Source organism: Lingula anatina, chromosome 4 (assembly GCF_051362555.1).
Source record: "Lingula anatina isolate TDL-2025a chromosome 4, LinAna3.0, whole genome shotgun sequence".
In the NCBI taxonomy this organism is placed as follows: Eukaryota; Metazoa; Brachiopoda; class Lingulata; order Lingulida; family Lingulidae; genus Lingula; species Lingula anatina.
Genome location: NC_141770.1, coordinates 692,153 through 712,256, shown reverse-complemented (window position 1 = coordinate 712,256; position 20,104 = coordinate 692,153). Strand labels below are relative to the sequence as shown.

General features: G+C 35.3%; 3 protein-coding genes across 4 annotated transcripts; 2 read left to right on the top strand and 1 right to left on the bottom strand.

Moving 5' to 3' along the window:
- Nucleotides 1-863: 863 nt before the first annotated feature.
- LOC106172926 (protein O-glucosyltransferase 2) lies at nucleotides 864-14,939 on the top strand. 2 transcript variants are annotated; one of them, XM_013553860.2, is made up of 11 exons: nucleotides 864-1,140; nucleotides 5,330-5,532; nucleotides 7,662-7,873; nucleotides 8,870-8,947; nucleotides 9,300-9,472; nucleotides 9,992-10,066; nucleotides 11,307-11,544; nucleotides 11,802-12,011; nucleotides 12,653-12,742; nucleotides 13,406-13,531; nucleotides 13,831-14,939. In XM_013553860.2, the coding sequence occupies exons 1-11, from the start codon at nucleotides 950-952 to the stop codon at nucleotides 13,849-13,851; spliced, it is 1,617 nt and encodes a 538-aa protein (XP_013409314.2). In that variant the 5' UTR covers nucleotides 864-949; the 3' UTR covers nucleotides 13,852-14,939. The 2 variants fall into 2 exon arrangements, with proteins under 2 accessions (XP_013409314.2, XP_086866422.1); XM_087010296.1 differs by lacking the exon at nucleotides 9,992-10,066 and having other exon boundaries at nucleotides 866-1,140.
- LOC106172918 (uncharacterized) lies at nucleotides 14,741-16,989 on the bottom strand. The gene is made up of 4 exons (XM_013553848.2): nucleotides 16,722-16,989; nucleotides 16,108-16,243; nucleotides 15,758-15,908; nucleotides 14,741-15,385 (listed from the first exon to the last, which is right to left on the bottom strand). The coding sequence occupies exons 1-4, from the start codon at nucleotides 16,875-16,877 to the stop codon at nucleotides 15,016-15,018; spliced, it is 813 nt and encodes a 270-aa protein (XP_013409302.1). The 5' UTR covers nucleotides 16,878-16,989; the 3' UTR covers nucleotides 14,741-15,015.
- Nucleotides 16,955-20,032, top strand: LOC147762009 (uncharacterized). The gene is made up of 5 exons (XM_087010301.1): nucleotides 16,955-18,167; nucleotides 18,356-18,474; nucleotides 18,954-19,091; nucleotides 19,281-19,391; nucleotides 19,680-20,032. The coding sequence occupies exons 2-5, from the start codon at nucleotides 18,379-18,381 to the stop codon at nucleotides 19,833-19,835; spliced, it is 501 nt and encodes a 166-aa protein (XP_086866427.1). The 5' UTR covers nucleotides 16,955-18,167; nucleotides 18,356-18,378; the 3' UTR covers nucleotides 19,836-20,032.
- Nucleotides 20,033-20,104: the final 72 nt, after the last annotated feature.

Below are 20,104 nucleotides of genomic sequence, written 5' to 3'. Positions count from 1 at the left end.
AAGTAAGGAAAATGGCCGCCATCTTGGATTCAGTCGCCATCTTGAAAAATGTAAAGTGCCTGAAATATCAAAGAAGGCCAAAGTACTTGTGATCAGTGCAAATTTTGATAATATTAAGTTGTTAAGTAACTTTTTAATCAATTTTTGTATTTACAGTTGACACATGAATTTACTGGCGGCCATCTTGGATTTGGCCTGTTTCCGGTACAAACGGACACTTTTTCATGCCGGAAACAAGCAGAAATGAAAAATTCAGGTTCTAAACTACAAGAATCAATCATAAAACCTTTGCCTGACGGGGGGTGCAGCCAAATTGGATTTTTTGGCCTTTGGCTCATGGACTACTTTTACTTCTTGGAGTTTCTCGAAAACTAAAAGTACGAAAGTGAGAATGAAAAAGATTTAAGTAAAGATTAAGGATCACGCCAATATATAAAAATCGTTGCTGTGGGAAATTATTTGAAATTGTTGACTTGAAAGGGAAAAGTGTGCAGCCTGAGCATAAAAATTCCAGTTGAAAGGGATTTAAAACTTGAACTAAAGAAGCTGTAAAAAGTACCATTTTTAGAATGATATTGAGTTGTGCCAGATCTGGGAAAATCGTGTAGTATGATATTTTTATGTACACTCAGAAAATAAACAGAAATATATGTGGACACATGTAATAACTCATTGTTTTGCCGTTGATCTTAGTAAAATATGTTCAAATAAATCGTTATAAAATTAGGACAGTTGCATAGAAATCAGGACATAGAAATATTGTCATTATAATAATTATTATTAAATGTATCTCTTGCAAGGAATTAAAATACATGTAGTTACATTTGTACCCAATAGATGGCGAGAATGTGAAATGCCGGAAGTCATGACCTAATTAGTTGTCAAAGCAAGCGCACTGTACTCATGTCAGTTTCAGTGGCCAGAGTACTGTCGTGTCAGTGTCGCCATCATGATCCCACGCTTCATCAGTCTTGTGATTTTGTGCTCGTTAACTGATGTTCTCTTTCATGAGGCAAAGTCGGCAGAAATAATCGAAGTTAGTCCTAGTGAAAGCAAAATCTGGGGCCCCGGTTTAGAGGCAGAGATTGTAGTGCCCGTTCGTTATTTCTATATACAAGCCGTGGGCACTGATGGCGTGAAGTAAGTACCTCTTCATATTTCCTTATTTGTTTTTAAATTTTAAGTATCGTCAGTCTTAGAGTAAGAGTAAGTAAGATTTGCACTCGTTAACTAATTCACTTTATTGGAAGAGGATGTGCTCGAGGGAGAGAGGTTATTATTATTATTATTATTATTATTATTAAGATCCAGGTGCTACCATTCCCATGTTTTCTGGCTTCTTGTTTTGTCTCATTTACTGTACTAGCACTGTAATTTAGCGCTGTTAATTTTAGCCACTCACACTGTGTCAAAGTGAAATATATTAAAAAAAAAAAAACAAGTGCTGAATAGAATTTTTCCCCATATATATTCACATATCGCTTTTTTGCTATTTCCTTGTTTATATAAAATGTCTACCATATAAACGCTCAACGATTATTTTAAGATTTCCTCCCACTTGAATGCACTTAAATGAAATTAATAGTTATGTCTTAAGAATAAAGATAGATGTTCTTTTAAGAAGTGAGGACCTCCAACTTGATGTCTGAGACACCCACAGTGTTTGGTCAGTGCATTAATTACGTGGATGAATTTTTCCATTGTTGGTTGGGACAATAAATTATTATCGTCTTTGTCCCTTTGACGGTTTGTTGGATTCTGGTGGGAAAATCATAAGATTTAATGTTTACTGACCATAAGCCTACAAAGTTCCAAATCAATTCTCCCTACCCCTCCAACTCCCCCCCCCCCCCCCCCCAACTGCCAAAATCATAATGCATACATTTCAATTAAGATAGCATTTGTTTCACATGCTAGCTAGTACCTTATTGTAAATGAGAAGTTTGTGCATTTCTTGCTTTTTCACCTTCTTATAAAGTGCAGTTTTTAACTAAGGCTAGTAATTCCATTGAAAAATAATTGGAGCTCTTAGTTTTAAGCAACCAACAAAGAAGTTTCTTGTGGTTGTGTGGTATTATACGATAGGAATACTAGTAAGCTGTTTTACATAAAAAAATTGGTAAAATGAAAATATGTAAATAAATATTAAAATGAATGGAAATGGATTTGTAAATGTACATATGCACATTGCAAAGGTTAACAAACTTCATTTAAAGGAGTTTTTTGTGCAAAATAGAAATATTTGAATAACACACAGAACTTTGTCATGTCACAAAGCGTTTAAGGCAATATTTCACTGATGAATTAAGCATGAAGTCAGTAAATAGTAATTAATAAAATGTTTGTTCAAAATCTTAAGGTGTATTCCCAGAGATTTAGATCGATCCAGGGATTAACATTTAGGTCGACCTAACTCCCTGGGGGTTCACGCTAAATTGCAGTCAGCTGAGTGCGCACCATAGTTAATTACCCCCTTACAGCTTTCAGTAGGCAGGACAGACGCTTAAGCCGGCTAAGCTGACAGTAATCTAGTGAGACTCCCCACAGGGATAGATCGATCCAAAATCTATGAAATGGGGTCTTAGAATCTGAATAGAGAGAAATACAAATAAGTACTTGTTTGCCCTGAAATATTAATAAATAATACTATTAGAACAAAGAAACTGGCAATTTTATTGCAGTCAAACACTGGTTTGTTTATGATAATTAATTCAGTGGTAACCATGTTGCAGGAGTAATAACAAGTTGACAGCGAGGTGGAGGCGTCTAGACGCGACCATATTTTACAGATCTCAGATAAAATGGTTTTGTGGTTAGCCGCCATTTCGTTTTGAAAGACTTCAGGTGAAATATGAGAATTTGAGGCAAATTTGTGAATTGTAATGTGACTTTAATGTACTTGGACCACAAAAACCAGATGAAAGTAGTCAACAAGCCTGGATTATGTCCTTAAGTGCTCTTACTCTCTCTCTCTCTCTCTCTCTCACGGCCTGATTTCTTTTTGAAAACGCACATTTTTGATCACAATGGCCATATATTACCCTCCCCCCCCCCCCCCCCCGTCATGTCATGCATAGAAAGCTGGCCACTGATTAGTATACATTCTCAGATTGTACACATCAGTTCAACTTCAGTACTGTACATATAAAGATAACTGATGTCTGCGGTCAGTTTGACCGTTAACTTCTTAATGGCATTGTTGAGTATTATTTTTAAAGGATCACACTTGAATCAAGGAGTGAAGTACTACATAGTTTTCTCAAGCAGCACTTCTAAACATTTAATGGGGTTTCTTTGTGTTGTAAAGCACATTTTGATAAGAAAATGGGTTAATATTTTCATGTATGTGAGTGGCTTCTCTTCTGATAGTAATGTGTATATATATCTTATGTCATTTCCTTCTCTTGTGAAAATGAATGGATGGGAATGTCAGTGATTTGTCAAAGCACACTATGATATACTCCCTGGGCAGGCTTTGATGTGCCATATTTATTCAAATTTTGGAGTCAGTCTCTGCTAGAAATAGATGGTCTTCTTAAATAAGAAAACCATAAAATGTATAATATTCAGTTATATCATAGTCGAATAATGCCTAATTAACATGGGTTATTTGTTATTCAAGTATTGCTACTAAAAATTTATTCTAGCACTTTGTTTAGAATTATGTACATTTATGAAAGTTTGATCTAACCTCAAGTTTAACCTTTTCATGGAACAAATTCCTCCTTCTGGTGAATATGTGAATATTCACAACAGAACCCCCCCCCCAACACCACTTCCTCACTGTGTTTTCCCATACATCTTTAGCCATTCCCATATGAGAATGTACAGTAGCTTGTAGAAATTGAATACATTTCACAAACATCTTTTACCACATTTGCTAATTTGCCCAACCTACTGCTTTGATGATGCTTATTGCAGATAAATCAAAGATACACAGAATAAGATCCCCCCCCCCCCCCAAAAAAAAAAAAAAATGCTAAACAAATTTTCTTGGGATAAACAATGTTTTTCTCTGACTAACCAACCTTTGACTCTCCTATCTTGATACTCACCCAAAAGATTCATGGGAAAATGGAAAAGACCTTTTTCAAATGCCCTCATCATTTTAAATGCAAACTTCTGGGTTGTCTGCAATGAAAAAATGTTTGAAGATGGTGGACAGATGACAAAGTTTGTCAGGAAGTGATAAAGTAGATTATTCTTGGTGATATTAATTCATGGCATTTGTCTGTTAAAAATTGATCTAAAATTATTACTGGTCCTCAGATAAGTTCAACAAGAAGCAATTTATACATGTAATGTGAGTCTAAAATATGATTTCTCCCTTTATTATTAAACACAGCAGATGATACCAAAATGGGCAAATATTTGCATTACATACATGATATGATCTTTCTAATTAATTTTTTGGCTCCTTTTTTTTTTAAGCATTCTTAAAAGAATTTTCATGAAATGAAGTAAATTAAGTTTTGAAATATTACAAATGACATGAAATTGTGCAGCTCCAAGAAACAAGAAAATTTCAGCTTTTATGTGTTTATGCACCCTGAGCTTCAGAGCTAACTTGACACTAACCTCTTCACTGTAGCCTATCTTCATCGTGTCAAGTAACCTCTGACGAAAATAGTTTGACCTAGTTTATATGAGCCAATCAAATCCATGTTTCAAAATTTTTCACCAAAGTTTGGTGAAAACGCTGATTGGTTGACCGTCAATCGGCAATCCTCGGCTGATTCCGCAAGCTCCATACTAACAACAAAGTTATTGTCGAGTGCGGAGACATCCGAGTAGTTCCGAGTGTATTACCGTACACAAAGAAAGCAAGGCGAGTGACTACGAAAAAGAATGTGTTAAGTTATCTCTTGATTCTTTGCAAAATATGAGTAAATCGGAATTGAAACCATAGGGTCTAGCAGTTTGAGGCCCTGCATCATTATCTACTGAGAGACGACGTTATTTGCGTGCTGCCCACAGATTACGGCAAGTCCCTGATATTCAGCCTTATCTTTGATTGGTCCGGATTTGAACAAAGCGCGCTTTGACTCGTTCGCGTTCATTGGCTAGATCGTTTAATGAGTCATTGAGTGCGGGCTTTTAAATTTGATTGGCGGGCGGCGGAGGCAATCGAATCTGGTCAGAGGTTACTTGACACGATGAAGATAGGCTACAGTGAAGAGGTTAGTGTCAAGTTAGCTCTGAAGCTCAGGGTGGTGTTTATGTGACTGTATGCTCAGAATATGTATGGTCATATAAAGGAGGGTACATGAGAAACTAATATGCTTGCTCCATTATTCAGGAATAAGATCTTTTGACAAAATCTTTCCAGTTTAACAGACAGCCCAGGAGATGTGTTCAAGATCAATATTAACAGTCCCAGCGGAGCCCGTGTCCGAGGCTGGCCGCAGGTGCTGGACAGAAATGACGGGACTTTTCTGGTCCGCTACAAATTGTTCAACACAGTCAAAGATGTCCAGGTGGAGGTCACTTATAACGGGAAACATGTGGCAGACTCCCCGTATCTTTTAAAAGGTAGGTCTTTGTTGGTGATAAAATTGTGTTAATATTATAAGTTATCAGTCCAGGAGATGATATGAAAAATAAGCTGTTTGAGTAATAAAGCTATTGACAAAAGATAATTAAATTTTTTCAGAGACAGTTTAAGGAACTTTTGAAGGCATGTATACAGGCTTTTACTTGAATGTCACTTTTAAAAAAGCATGGTAAAAAGTGTTTTCTTGAAATAAAAATTAAAAAAACTTGTGACAGGTTTTGTTTTTTCATAGTATCTTTAATGCATTGAGAAGACAAGAGGAATTAATTAAGAGAGAATGTGACCATTTGAGATGGTTCCTAAGTAGAATATTAGACAAACCTGCATAACCAGTATTTCATATTTTCTTATTGTGGACATGCATTGTTTGTTGGATACTTGTAGTATTAAAAATGCAATAACATCTGAGAACAAAAAGCCTCAGCAGAAGTGAACAGACTTTGTTTGCATCAACCCAGACTCTCACACTGCTTGTACACGTATGTTGTTAATTATTTCCTGTAAAGATATTTTGATATTTTTCAAACCTGCCACAAGAATATAATACAATAATATGTTTTCATCACATGTTGATTGAATGTGAAAAATTAATCTGTTCATTGGATTCATGAATATAAACCATAGTTTAACTTTAAGTATAATCATAAATGTGTCTATATTATTGTCCCATACCCTCAGGCCTTGCCTGGGGGCTGAAGTACTCTCTCTTTATTTTCACCTTCCCATACGCTGTATCTGGAATGCCTGGCCAGGCGAATAACGCAGTCAAGTTTGTTTAATACTATGTTTTGTACAATACTGATGAATAATCACAGACATACAGTGATGCAGTACTATTAGAGTTATCTAAGAGAAATATTGGAGATTAACTATTTCAATATTAGCTGTTGATTGAAGAAAAATTACTTTTATTCTTATCATAGAGAAGTTTTGGCAAACAGTACTGCATCACAGTTGCCCAAAGACAGGGTTGATCTGTATTTTTTTTTTTTTTTTTTTTTTTTTTTTTTTGGGGGGGGGCACCTTTTTGGTGAAAAAGAGTCTGTTCTCAACCAAATCTTGATCTTTGAACAGCTTCAGTGCCATTTTTCAAATGGGGTCACCTTAGGGGGTAAAAAAAGTCCACTTTTTAAGAAAAAAGGACCTATCTCTAAAGATACTAGCTATATCTAGGTCTGTCAAATATTGAGCAATTATAGTGCAGCCTCTGGGTAGACATGAGACAGACACACTGCATACTTCCAGTGTCACATGAAGGGATCTTTCATTACATCTTGGCTGTTGTAGATAGTATCAGCTTACCTGTGGCACATGATGTAGAATGTAGTCACATCCTGATGTCATGTGTACCCTCCTCCGCCCCCTTCTCCCCCCCTGCCTCACCCCTTCCCCTTTCCAATGCTGCATTGCCTGACATAACCAACAAAGATAAGTTATGTCTTCAGATACAGTGGTTGTAGGAGTAATAATTTACTATTCGTGTGTGTGTGTGTGTGTGTGTGTGTGTGTGTGTGTGCAAAATATACATCAGAAATTGGATTCTGTCAGAGCTCTTCAAAGTGATATAAAAGTGAAATAATAATTGTTATAATAATAATGATCATTGTCAAGTTTGAAATGTTAATATCAAACAAATAATTAGTAAACAAAAAGTAATAGAAAGACAATTAGAATTGAATTTGCAATGCTTAGAAATCATTCAAAAGTCATTGGTCAGTAAAATGAGCTCTGTTGCCAACATTATAGTTATTGAAAATATATCTTACAGATTGTACACATACATAAACTTTATTTTATTTCATTGATTTCAATACATTTTGTATCAGGGGTGGAGTTTTTCTGACTATGGGCAGATTTCTGACTTTTTTTAGCCAAAAATATCATTTTTGAGATGGATACAGATCTGCAGTAAAAACCAGGGGACCCCCCACCATATTCTCAGACTTTTTCACTAAATGGCAGACTCCTTCCTGCTAGACTACTGAAAATGTATGCTTCAGTACTTTAATCATTTAAGGTTTTTCACTGCCATAAAATTAATAATACTGATATAGTATGAATTTTAATTACTCATGTTCATGAATTTATTTTAATTTATTAAATACAGGATTAATTTATCATGAAAAATGCTACTGTCCAGTTGGCAAAGTGGACAAATGGCTGACCAAGATGCAGTGTCCTAAGAGTTACCGACAGATAAAGCAGGATCTGTCCCTGTACAAGAACATTGACATGGAGAAGGTGGAAAAAGATCTCGTGTCTAGATTTAGTCAGCGTGGCAGCTTTAGCTTGTGTCACTATGTGGTCAAGAATAACAAGGTATGAGATCACATCTTATAAACTGGATGTGGTGTCTTATGTCTAGATTTAGTCAGCGTGGCAGCTTTAGCTTGTGTCACTATGTGGTCAAGAAGGTATGAGAAGGTATGAGATCACATCCCCTGCGAAAATTTGTCTCATTTAACGTTCACTTACGGTTCTCATTCTATTCTATTCTAAAGAAGAACATTTGGTGTATTTTTTACAGTTCTAATGTTGTTCTGTAATGAATGTAACACTTCGAGAAGTGTTTTTAGGAAGTCCCTCAGAATGTCCTTTAACAGACTAAGAACATTTTTTATTAAAAGAGAAAAACATGTTTTAGGTCAGATTGTACGTAAGTAAACATTAAATGAGGTCAGATTGTAAGTAAGTAAACATTAAATGAGGTCAGATTGTAAGTAAGTAAACATTAAATGAGGTCAGATTGTACGTAAGTAAACATTAAATGAGGTCAGATTGTAAGTAAGTAAACATTAAATGAGGTCAGATTGTAAGTAAGTAAACATTAAATGAGGTCAGATTGTACGTAAGTAAACATTAAATGAGGTCAGATTGTACGTAAGTAAACATTAAATGAGGTCAGATTGTACGTAAGTAAACATTAAATGAGGTCAGATTGTACGTAAGTAAACGTAAATGAGACAAATTTTCTCAGGGGACCTTATAAACTGGAAATAGGGTTGAGGCGTGTTTTCATTCAAGTTGGGATGAATCAGTCTGGCTTGGCTCATCTCAGCAGACTGGCAGATGATGACTGATAGTAGTTCACCATAAGAACCCACTTTGGGTTGGGATGACCTAACTTGACTGGAAACACGGGTAGAAATTGTAATCCACTGAGTCTTTGCATTCTGATATAAGTCAGTCCATCACATCTTAAATGGAAGTACAACCTTATATTAACTAGGTTTACATTTACATTTTTTTCATAGATAATCATGATTGTTAAGCAAGAAATGAAAGTTTTATTAACCTTAGAATATTTGTTTTTAGATCTACAGGAAAACTCACGGAGAACATGTTGGGTTCAAGATGTTCATGGATGCCATGTTGTTGTCCTTGACAAGGAAGGTAATAACATGATTTTGATTAAATATACACATTAGAATAAATAAGTCCAACTTAAATTCATTGAGCTATAACAGTGAATAGAAAGATTTCAATGAACATTAAGAATAACTGTTTTGTAATATTTTTAGATCGTTTCTGTATATAAGTCATCATATGTAGTCTGTTTACTATAATAAATAAATATTTATTACAGTAAATAATTATCCATTAGTTATATGTCTAAACAGTCTTTCCTTTTTTTGTCAAAAATGTATGACCATAACTCTAAGTTATTGGGAAATTGATGTCTAAAGAGGAAAATGCAAACATACCTGTAGTTATTTCTTTTAAGACATTAAAATGTTTTCCATAGGTGAAGCTCCCTGACATAGAATTCTTTGTCAACCTTGGTGACTGGCCTTTAGAGAAGAGAAAGACCAGTGACAACCCTCAACCTGTCTTTTCTTGGTGTGGATCAGACGACACCAGGGATATCGTCATGCCAACCTATGATGTCACGGAGTCCACATTAGAGACTCTGGGCAGGTGAGGGCTTTTTTCCCTCAGATTTCATCTTGATTTTTTACTCTTTGGTTTCTTCTTTGTTGGTGTTTATTTCATAACTGTTTATTAACAACAAAAGCTCTGTTAGAGCTCTCTTAAATGATAAGATGTTGATTTTGATTGTTTGAACAAATGTTGGTTGGGCTCTGTGCTTTTTCCTAGACCCGTAGATGTTTGATATTAGATATTAGATAGTCTTGCTTCCCTGCAAATGACAAGAGAAAATGAAAATGTTTTTTTTTTAACTTTTATTCTCAGAAGGTGATTTGTATTACATTTTATGTATTTGAATATTGACTCTTAATAATAAGACAAAGCTCTTGAATTTTGGCCAACTCTGACTAGATTTGATTTTGAAAGGAATTTTTCAATCCAATCAATTTCAATTCATCGCCATATTCATTGAATCAAGGAAAAAAAATGCAATTCTCACCACTATCATATGGAGATACGGTCCTCTCTCCCCTTGTTTTGATATGTTCCTGGTTTATATGTTTGTAGATGTGAACAAGAGAGTGGTACGTTAGAAATGCCAACATATCAAACCTCTGAGTCTGACTTAAAGAATACGTGTAGGTGAGATTATTCGACTGGCATTTATAGATGTTCCGTAAATAGGTGATAGGGCTAGAAATTCACAAACTTCAAACCAGAGTTCTTGTTCACTATGAAAAAGGGGCAGAAGGTCGGGGGGGGGGGGGGGGGGGCAGTCAGAGATTAACTGTTACTCAGGGTGTGTATGCTTTATGAACTCATTTTGGTTTGTTTTCTTCGTAATAATTGGCTGAATTTCTATCCCACAATAGGCAATTTTGTTGTGGCTTTGTCTTTCAAACAATTTCCATTTTTGACTAATAATTTATCGTATTTATGGGGAATTGAGGCATGCTTGTTTGTCTATTGTTTTTCTAATGATCATCATTTTGAAATATTAGCTTTATGGCATTATAAAATTTTCAGCACAACATTGTATCTTCCAAAGTTAGCTTTGTGTAGCCTGCTTTCATATGGGACATACATGTACCAGTACTTTCAGCTTCCATGTCTAGCTTAATTTGCACTTTATTTGCCTTGGTTTGGTACTGCTAAAGATGGCTTGATGCTTGCTTGTTTGTAAAACTCTTCTGTCACCCTGAACTTTGATGTCTGTGCGGGAGAGGTGTGTAGTCCCCCTATCTGCCAGGAATGTGGATGTTTGAATGTGGATGTTAAAAGTTTTCTAGGTTTTGATATTTTATGATTTAAGGTAGGAGTACTGTATGTATCTTTTGCACCCGTCTTATGTTGAAGTGTTTAGGAAAGGGTTTGACAAGGTACATGTTGCAGCATGACTTGTCCCCATGTTTAAAAGAAGAAGAATCATAAAACAGTAAAGTGTGGTATTTTTAAGTAAAATTTTATTATGATGTACATATTGTTCTTTTTATCGTCACCCAAGTTAATCAGCCTTATTGAACAGATTTGGTGTTTGTCATTTTTATTTTAAAACACTCAAAATATAGAGAAGTTAACCATTTTATAAGACAGGAAACATATATGGGTAAAAATATTTAGTGCAATTAATTGATAATGGTTTGAGTTTTATCTACTAGCAGACTTTTTATCTGAAGACATGACACTCGATGTCACCACTGTTCTCACATAACCTAAACACATGACAATAGATGTCACCACTGTTCTCACATAACCTAAACACAGCACAGTAGATGTCACCACTGTTCTCACATAACCTAACCACATGACAATAGATGTCACCACTGTTCTCACATAACCTAAACACATGATAATAGATGTCACCACTGTTCTGATATTTCAGGGTCAGTCTAGACCTGATGTCAGTGCAGGGAAACACGGGACCAAAGTGGGAGAACAAGACAGAGGTGGCTCTCTTCCGTGGGCGGGACAGTCGTCAGGAGAGACTGGACCTGGCTGAGATGTCCTTGAAACATCCTGACCTCATTGATGCCAAGCTGACCAATATGTTCTTCTTCAAGAAAGATGAGAGTAAACACGGTCCACTGGTCAAACATATATCCTTCTTTGACTTTTTCAAGGTGTGTGTTCTTTTTCGTCTATTTTTTCAATCTTCATCCTTTTAAAAAAAAAAACATTTAATAGAGTGAGCATAAATAAGCCTTAAAGGCAAAACTTGTTTTTAAAAATCCTAATTGATTTAGGTTCAAAAAGTGAGAAAAATTGGTACTATCACTATTATTATTTTGATATCTTCTTTAACTAAGTGTGCATGACTGTGTTGACTTACTTGATCAGTTCTCAGACCAACTCATCCTGTCTTTATTTTTTTTTAAAGTGGAAATATCAGCTGAACATTGATGGCACAGTGGCAGCGTACAGATTCCCGTACCTTCTGGCCGGGGGCTCCTTGGTATTCAAACAGGACTCCCCATATTATGAGCATTTTTACAAACAGCTGGAGCCGTACAAGCATTATGTTCCTTTCAAGAGAGATCTCAGCGATTTGATGGAGAAACTGATCTGGGCCAAAGAACACGATGAAGAGGTAAGATAGAGGGCGCTGCTGTTAGAACATGATGAACAGGTAAGATAGAGGGCGCTACTGTTAGAATGTGATGAAGAGGTAAGATAGAGGGCGCTACAGTTAGAACACAATGAAGAGGTAAGATAGAGGGCGCTACTGTTAGACCAAGGTGAAGAAGTAACAGAGTTACAGCAGTTAGGGTTTTATGCACTTGCTTGACCACCAAGAAGAAATCCAAGTAAAAACTCTGAACTAAACTAGACTGAGTCAATATTTGTGCATTAATTGATAGATTATATAAGAGTTTTTCATTATTTACCTTTTCAATATAAATCACAAGTCAAAACTTTTGATGAAGATTTTGTAAAAATTGTGGTAAGAAGTGAAACCTCCATGTATATTTGAAGTTGACTTTCAGTAAATGTGTATAGGGAAAAAATTATGAACATTTAATGCAAATTGACAACAGTCTGTTAAAAAGAAAATTACCTCATATTTTTCACATTATGAACTGAAGTGACTAATACTCTTTTTGTAATATTAAAAAGCAATTATTGGAAACATATAAAAAAAAATTAATTGTATTTTGTAAAAGGCTTTTGAAAGAACAAACAACAGTTATAAAAGGAAGTTTGAAGATTTTCATTTCATTTTGTTTGCAGGCAAAAGAAATAGCCCGAAATGGTCAGCTTTTTGTGCGAGACAATCTAATGGCGGTGGACATATTTTGTTACCATGTTGTATTATTTAAAGTAAGTACACACAGGGTCCGAGTCAGGTCATGTTCACACCTCTCTTGGAAAGACCGCATCTGAATTGGTCAGAATGATATCAGGCTTGATTGTAGTTTAACTGGTATCTGTACTGTAATTGTCTAACATAATGATATATAGAACGTAAGTCTAGAAATGAAAATCAGTTGGTGATTATGGAGTTTTACAGAATAGCTTGTTTGATTACATCTTGGGTTTTTCAGGGCCATAATACTTGAATTATGTGACTGTTGGTGTTGGTTACTAACTGGTAGGCGACTTGGCTAAGAGAGAGGGGTGAAAATGCCCATCTTTTTGAGAAAAATGTTAAATTTTATTTTCTGTGTCTGGATTGAAGCAAAGTGGGTCAATGGATTAAATGATAAATGTAGAAAGTTTTTATTAATAAACAAGACAAAGACTAGCTATATACTGTGATAACACTGGTTTCTAATTGTTTGACAGGTTTCTCATTTATGGTTTTATTTGGTTGTAAACTGGTTTTGATTTCTGGCTTTCTACATATTGTAAGCAACTGGACTTCAGCTTTTTATGATAAATGTTAAAGTGATTTGGAAGAAAAAAAGGACTAAAACCCATGTGTGAATTTGACCCTTAATGTTTAAGAATATATAGAAAAGCTTCACTCTGTCTCTTCCTCAGGAATATGCCAAACTATTAAAAAGTCCAGTAGAAGTCCGTGATGGCATGGAGCTGGTGGACCAACCCAGTGACCACGAGTCAAAGTGTGAGTGTGGGAGAAAGACAAAGAAAGCTAAGAAGGCAAAGGTAGGAGCTACTGTCTTTAGCATTCAGTTAGGTGTTACTAAGAAATAATGTTTCCATAATGGAGTTTCTATCAAAATGTAACGAAATTTCTTGCTGACTGAATTAAATTAACATTAGCATTTATGTTGATATTCATATTTTCATATTTTGTAGTTTTTCTTGAGTTTTGGTGTCAGCCATAAAATGTGTGTAATATATTTTTCTCAAACTTTCATTATTTTATTTATTTATTTTATTTTATTTTATTTTATTTTATTTTTTTACTGTCAATCAAAGAATGTTTGTTATATATTTTTCAGAACAAGAAAGATGAACTCTGATGATGGTTTGGACTTAATAGTAACAAATCATGCAATACATAAAACAGCTGTGAGATGACAAAATGCTTCCAGGAAAACTTTGAACAGTTTTCCATCGAAGATATTAGTAATTATAAGAAAGCATCAGAAATTTATACCTGTGAATTCTTTGGTACAGTTCTGATATTTTTATTGTACATTTTCTTTTATTATACAAATGGGACCAGTTTGTATTTAGAATTTGTTTGAAAAACTAAGTGAGTTAATACCTTTTTTATTAGATAATTTATTGGGGGTATTCTAAAATATAATATTGAAAAGTAATTGTCACAATTTTTCTCATTCTAATTATATTGAGATGGCTTTAATGTTTGTTTGTGCAGTTATAAGTAAGTGTTTATTGAATCAGTCTAGAATTAATAATATAATTATTTTGCATTCAATTTAAAATGTTAGAGTATAGATGACCTACGTACTGAAGTGTCCTTACATCAGTAGTTATTGCATTTAGTTTTGTGTTTGTCTTTGTGGGCATATAATATTACAATATTATCTTATATAATATATTAAATGACTTATATAATCTGTTATGGTAGATGTTAAGTTGTATTGAGTTTTATCACATTGATCATGGTACAACTTTGTGTCACTGACAATATGGTTTGTGATCGTCAGTTAAAATTTAGTTACTGTTTAAAGGTAAATATATCGTCTTTGTATTTTGTGCAATCTCAGAAGAATTGATGTTTGGCATGGTGTTTAATATTCTCATCCAGAAGTTTTAAGCATTATGGTAGGTAAACTATAAGCTGGATCTTTCCCGTCACATTTTTTTTTTTTTTTTTGGACAAATTTGGTCTAACGTTTCGATGATCTTAATTGTTTTCAGAGGATTCATTAACTCCACATATCATAGTTTATCACTTTTTTATTATCTGTCTACTGCAGTACACTTCGTCAGCTTCCAAGTCTTTAATGCTTGTGATGTGTTAAATTGTTGCAAAGATTTTTTCAGACCAGAAATTGTCCATTGAAACGGTTTCTGTTTCAGTAGTGTGTTTGTATTTTTATTGTTATTAGTCAAAGTGGACAATAAAGTAGGAAATTGAGATCTGCTTCAGACTAGCGTATAAACGGATTGTGACAAAAAAATCAAAATTAAAGACACATCCACCCCACCCCCATTTAATAACGATTGTAATTATAGACAAAGTTGTCATATTTCACAGCCAAGCCACGTGGCCGCATCAAGAACATCTTGTTGGTCATACACTTGTGCCACCAGTGCGTCTTTAAGCGGTTCTCCACGCGGCCTATAGCTGACGTCAACATGACCTCACAACAGTCGGACAGGTTCTCAAAGACCACCCTTGCGCTACAAGGCCCAGTCATCATCAGATCTCTCACTGGGCCAAATTTGGTGAGGATTTCCTCCAGTGTTTGGGGGTCGTAGCCTACGTCGTCTCTCTTGTTTTGCCAGCGAACGCTGAGGGTGGAAAGGGGAAGCTGACTCTGCGACTGGAACTGCATCGTGCGGTTTACGTGGCGTTCGAAACTGGAATCGGAGGAAAAAAAGGAAAATATTTGATGTAAAAAAAACAGTGTTCTTATTTCCACTGGAGTATGATATAAATTGACTGTGATTCCAATCGTTAGGATATTAATCATGTCCGTTCTTGACACATCATCCGGGACATCGTAGGACCGTAGAAAATCATTTCATTATGTAGTCACACTGAGTATATTCATTGCTGGACCTGATAACATGTTTTGTGACTATTTCTATTTGTGTAAATCCCTTCTCCTTAAATCCTAATTACTTATAATAGTATGGCGGGTTTGTGCCTAGCGTTTTGTTTTGGATTCTCTACATTATTTACACACACAGTTTTGACAATTCAATGTCCACGTAAAACGCGCCACTCACATATCTGGGTAGTGGAACACTTTAGGATAGACAGGTTCAGGGGAGTAGTCCAAGTTCAGACGCTGGAGATATTGTTTACGGTGATATCCGCAGCAACCCGGCACTGTTCCTAGTTCTGTCATGGTAGAGCGAGGTGGGGGTGTGGGCGACGCTGGAATGTTCACGAGAACGAGACAAGTAGTTTTCAGTAAAAAAAAAAGATAATTCCATGTTCCTATGATATGCATATATGCAACATAAAAAGGGACAAATAAAAGGAAAGTAGAGATTTATGATAAAAAGACATAGATAACCCTATAAAGGAACAAAAAAAGAAAGACTTTAAAGGGTAAATGCGCCTGTATTCAAACCTTTGACTTTGGTTTTCAACAGAGGAAGAGTCGTAGGCCACCGATGAACGTTTTCATTTATTTCCGTTTCGGGCTCGTATGGGAGCTTCATGTATGTTCCCAGTAAATTCTTGTAAACACTTTCCGCATCTTTGTCCTGAAATACACATAAATGACGCAAAGTAAATGCAGCAATTTATAATCTCAAAATACCCTTGTTAGGTGGTTTTAAAAATCGTTTTGAACTTCTTCTTTAGAATGCCCTCTGTTTGTCTGTTTTCAAAAGCACGGTATATGAACGAATTTTCTCGCCCTTCGACCATCACCTCTGACCCTGATGTGTGTGTGTGTGTGTGTGTGTGTGTGTGTGTGCCTGATAATGCGTGATCGTGATTTCGACGTTTTGCATGTTATAGTCAAGTAATGCTAGCTAATCAAAGATATCGCATTATTTCATCCAAAAATATTTCTTTCTGAATATGAAAACAAAATCAAATAGTTCTCGGAAGGATTGTGCCAGCACCAAGAAGACTAAATCGACTTTCATTTGGCATATTTCCCTTATAGTTACTCCTTAGGCTGATCTTACAAAACTTTAACAAGTAAGAATAATACCATTTATTTAAAGGACTTACATCACTGATTTGTTTGGTCTCTTTTTTGTTTCTTTGAAATAATAGTGTATTTCTTGCACGGACTTTAGCTGGCGGAAACGCGTCGACGCAAGAAATCGTCTCTCGATGCAAATTGTTCAGAATACCGTCTTGTCCCATTGCACCGGTCGTCGCCATTTTGTCCCGCGTCTCACCTCAATTTTGCTCCCACTTAGTCTTTTTTTAGTACATTTTTGATGGAAAAATAAGTGATGCGCCTAAGTTGTTTCTTACAGCGCAGCACCGTGAGAGTGATCTTCATGGAAACACGTTGTGGCGTCATGCACGGGGATGACGTCACAAACGACGTCATAATTAATAGGGATCAGTGTTAAGATCAGTGTTAAGAACTGTGAATATATTTTACTGTTTTAAAATGTTTAAAAAATGTTTTGCACACTCGTACGTCCTACCACTTTCTTGCAATTATTACTGACTTTGAAGATTGAATCATACCGATGTGGAGGGGTTAGAGTATATAACGTTTATTCACCTACTCTTTCTACATCAATATTCTACGTATATTTTCTTTCCATTATCTCTTGCGATATCCTGAAAAACCTCCCATTCTCACTCATTCTCAGAGTGAAGGTCCATTTAACATTTTCTTTATTTTATCAAAAGTAAGCGAACGGAAGAATTGTTTGTGGAACTTTAAGAGCATGAGTCTACATGTAGCAACGTAAAAAATAAAATAACAATTACTAGTTTTATATGTTCTCATCATTAATTAAAACTTAATTTCAAATTAAACTTAATTTTAAACCTTTATTACTGTCGCTCGGAGAACCATTTCACATTCTTCCAAAACATCAAGTGTATTTTACACAAGTAGAAATTCGGCAACTTGTCAGGAAGGGAGCATGGTGTCTAACGTCTAAGAAAATGTATTGAATGTTTATTTCAAATAACTCAATAAATAAATGTAGCTTGCGGCTACTTTCATGGTGTCGCCGGATTTTTAGAAAATTGAATAACCTTTGTTACGTTTTTTAACACATATCATTATTTTAGTTGTTTGATGTTTTTGGTCAAATTTTGGCCATTAATTAGATTTTCAGTTAATTTTTTATCCATTATTAGCAAGATAATATGGTGACAGGACACAGTCAATTGTTTCAAGCTGTGTTTGCGGCATGCTTTTGTTGTTTCTGTAGCTCCTGAACTAATGTCTACTTTGCCCAAAGAATATTTAACTTTTTTCTTATTAGGCAATCTCCAAAAACTAAGTATCTAAAATATTATTTTTTCGTCATATTTATAAACTTCACAAAGTCCAGTTTGCAGCTGTTAATGATAAAAAACGTTCTATTGCTACATGACATTACGTGTGACGTCATAGATGTCACGTCATAGATTGTGACGTCATGGTTTCTTGGTGACCGCACTTCCAGCAGCCAACACATCCCAGCAGCAAGTTACAATAGGGTAGGCTCTAAAATACTCTTTTTGTTTTTTACGAGTTTTGTCTTTTAACATTTATTATCTATTCATGCAGAATTATTCCTCTTCTTGTGAATATGTGTGCGATTCCTGGAAGTAAACAACGGATAGTTCTTTATTTTCGATTGTTAGGATTAAAAAATCACTAAAAAATATTTTGATAATCATTTTAGGTAGATTTAGGTACACTGGAATAATGTCGTATCCGGGAGCTGGTTCGGTTATGTCGGAATACGGGTTAAAAGAGCCCACGCCCGCAGAACTCTTTGGTATATGGAAAGAACACATCCGGGTGAGAAACACACCTTGTTTACAGTGTTACCAGTACTTACACGTGTTTTCCAAGAATGTATGGACACTTTATTACACTGGGAATACTGAAAAATGTGTTCGTGATTTCGGGACGAATGTTTTCAAAATTGAAATGACAAAATTTATTTGAATAATTTATACCTTGAGTATACCCGTTTAACTACTGGGGATGTTTAGAAAGAGATTAGATAAAAAGGCAAACGGAAAAAAAGGAGAAAATAAGTGATAATAAATGTAAGAATTTTAATTCTTGGGATGTTTCGTCGTTTGTGCTTCAAGATGAATAATCAGATACACTTTGTTGGCGCTAATAATAGTCATATTGAAATGAATCAATGCATTTTAGTTGAAAGAATGACACCCCTTTTTATTTGATTATTATATGAATTCTTCAAAAGCTGTCATGTTTTTGGACGTGATTTTGTATCTTATGAGATTAGTTTCACATTCAACCTTCAGGCCACAAAGAGGATATACAAGAACCACTTGTCTACCAAAGGAGATGGCTCAAAATGCTGGCCAGGTGTGAGAGATATCACAGCGGAGGACGCGCGCGCTCAGGGCTATAATTTAGGAATTTACAATAACAACAAAAAGGTGGGTATTCTCTTTCTTAAATATGAGCCCGGACTTGCATTCCTAGGACTAGGACATTCTTGTCACACCTGGCCTCATAGCCGGTGATAACAGTCTAGCGTCCACCTCTTAACTTTAAAACTCATACGGGTTTTATTTTAACCGCCCTGAGCGCGCCCTAAAATTACTATATTTGTTTCATCTTTCCAGAATGAGTCTCTGTCGACTTACGACCGTCTGTTTCACACGCAGCACGGCTACGACGCTAAGCTGCACCGTGACGACGTTCACACGCTGAGAGGGCTGAAGATACACGAGGAGGTAGGGGATTGATATGTGTGTGTGTGTGTCAATTTTCAAAAAAATAAAAGATAAATGAAATAAATAATTGGTTGCTGAAAATTTCAACACAATGAAATTTTATTTGTAAATGCAAAGGAGTGAAATTAGTGAATATATCAACTTAAGAAATATCGCGTCGCTTAACTAATAATATACTGTCGGTTTAGATGTATTTTCACATATAGACAACTTTAGTCAGAAAGATAATAAATAAATGCAACTTAATCTAATTTTATAATAGCAATTTCAAACTTATTTTTATTTCAGGAACAAATGAAGCCAGTTCCCACCCTGTCGTCATCCATGTATGGCCACAAGGTAGACAAGCCGCTAGAGGACGCCTCTGAACGCCAGTACGTCAGAATTGAACACGTAATGAAGGGATTTTATCGCACAGGCGGCACAGGACTGGGGGAGAATTAAATATAGGACTGCATATTGTGAACTTTTTGGGATCTTCGTGTTTATTGTATTGTTTCAATTTGTAAAGCATTGTTATTTTAGCTAAATTTCCTGCATTTTCTGTTATTCAACAACTGTAGACATGCAAATCGTACACGTGCACTCTGGTAACCTACGAACTTTCAAAATAAAATCATATGAAAGATTGATATGAAAAAGTCTCAAAATTTACATTTGATGATTTTTGTAAATAAAACAAAGGCCCTGATAAATGATCAATACAACAACAA

Coding starts and splice junctions, on each gene's coding strand:
- LOC147762009 (XM_087010301.1), top strand. CDS start 18,379: ATGTCGTATCCGGGAGCTGGTTCGGTTATGTCGGAATACGGGTTAAAA. Junction 19,092..19,280: donor TTTACAATAACAACAAAAAG/GTGGGTATTCTC, acceptor TCATCTTTCCAG/AATGAGTCTCTGTCGACTTA. Junction 19,392..19,679: donor GGCTGAAGATACACGAGGAG/GTAGGGGATTGA, acceptor TTTTTATTTCAG/GAACAAATGAAGCCAGTTCC.
- LOC106172918 (XM_013553848.2), bottom strand. CDS start 16,877: ATGGCGACGACCGGTGCAATGGGACAAGACGGTATTCTGAACAATTTG. Junction 16,244..16,721: donor AGACCAAACAAATCAGTGAT/GTAAGTCCTTTA, acceptor TGTGTATTTCAG/GACAAAGATGCGGAAAGTGT. Junction 15,386..15,757: donor GTGTTCCACTACCCAGATAT/GTGAGTGGCGCG, acceptor CTCCGATTCCAG/TTTCGAACGCCACGTAAACC.
- LOC106172926 (XM_013553860.2), top strand. CDS start 950: ATGATCCCACGCTTCATCAGTCTTGTGATTTTGTGCTCGTTAACTGAT. Junction 10,067..11,306: donor GACTTAAAGAATACGTGTAG/GTGAGATTATTC, acceptor CTGATATTTCAG/GGTCAGTCTAGACCTGATGT. Junction 11,545..11,801: donor CCTTCTTTGACTTTTTCAAG/GTGTGTGTTCTT, acceptor TTTTTTTTAAAG/TGGAAATATCAGCTGAACAT.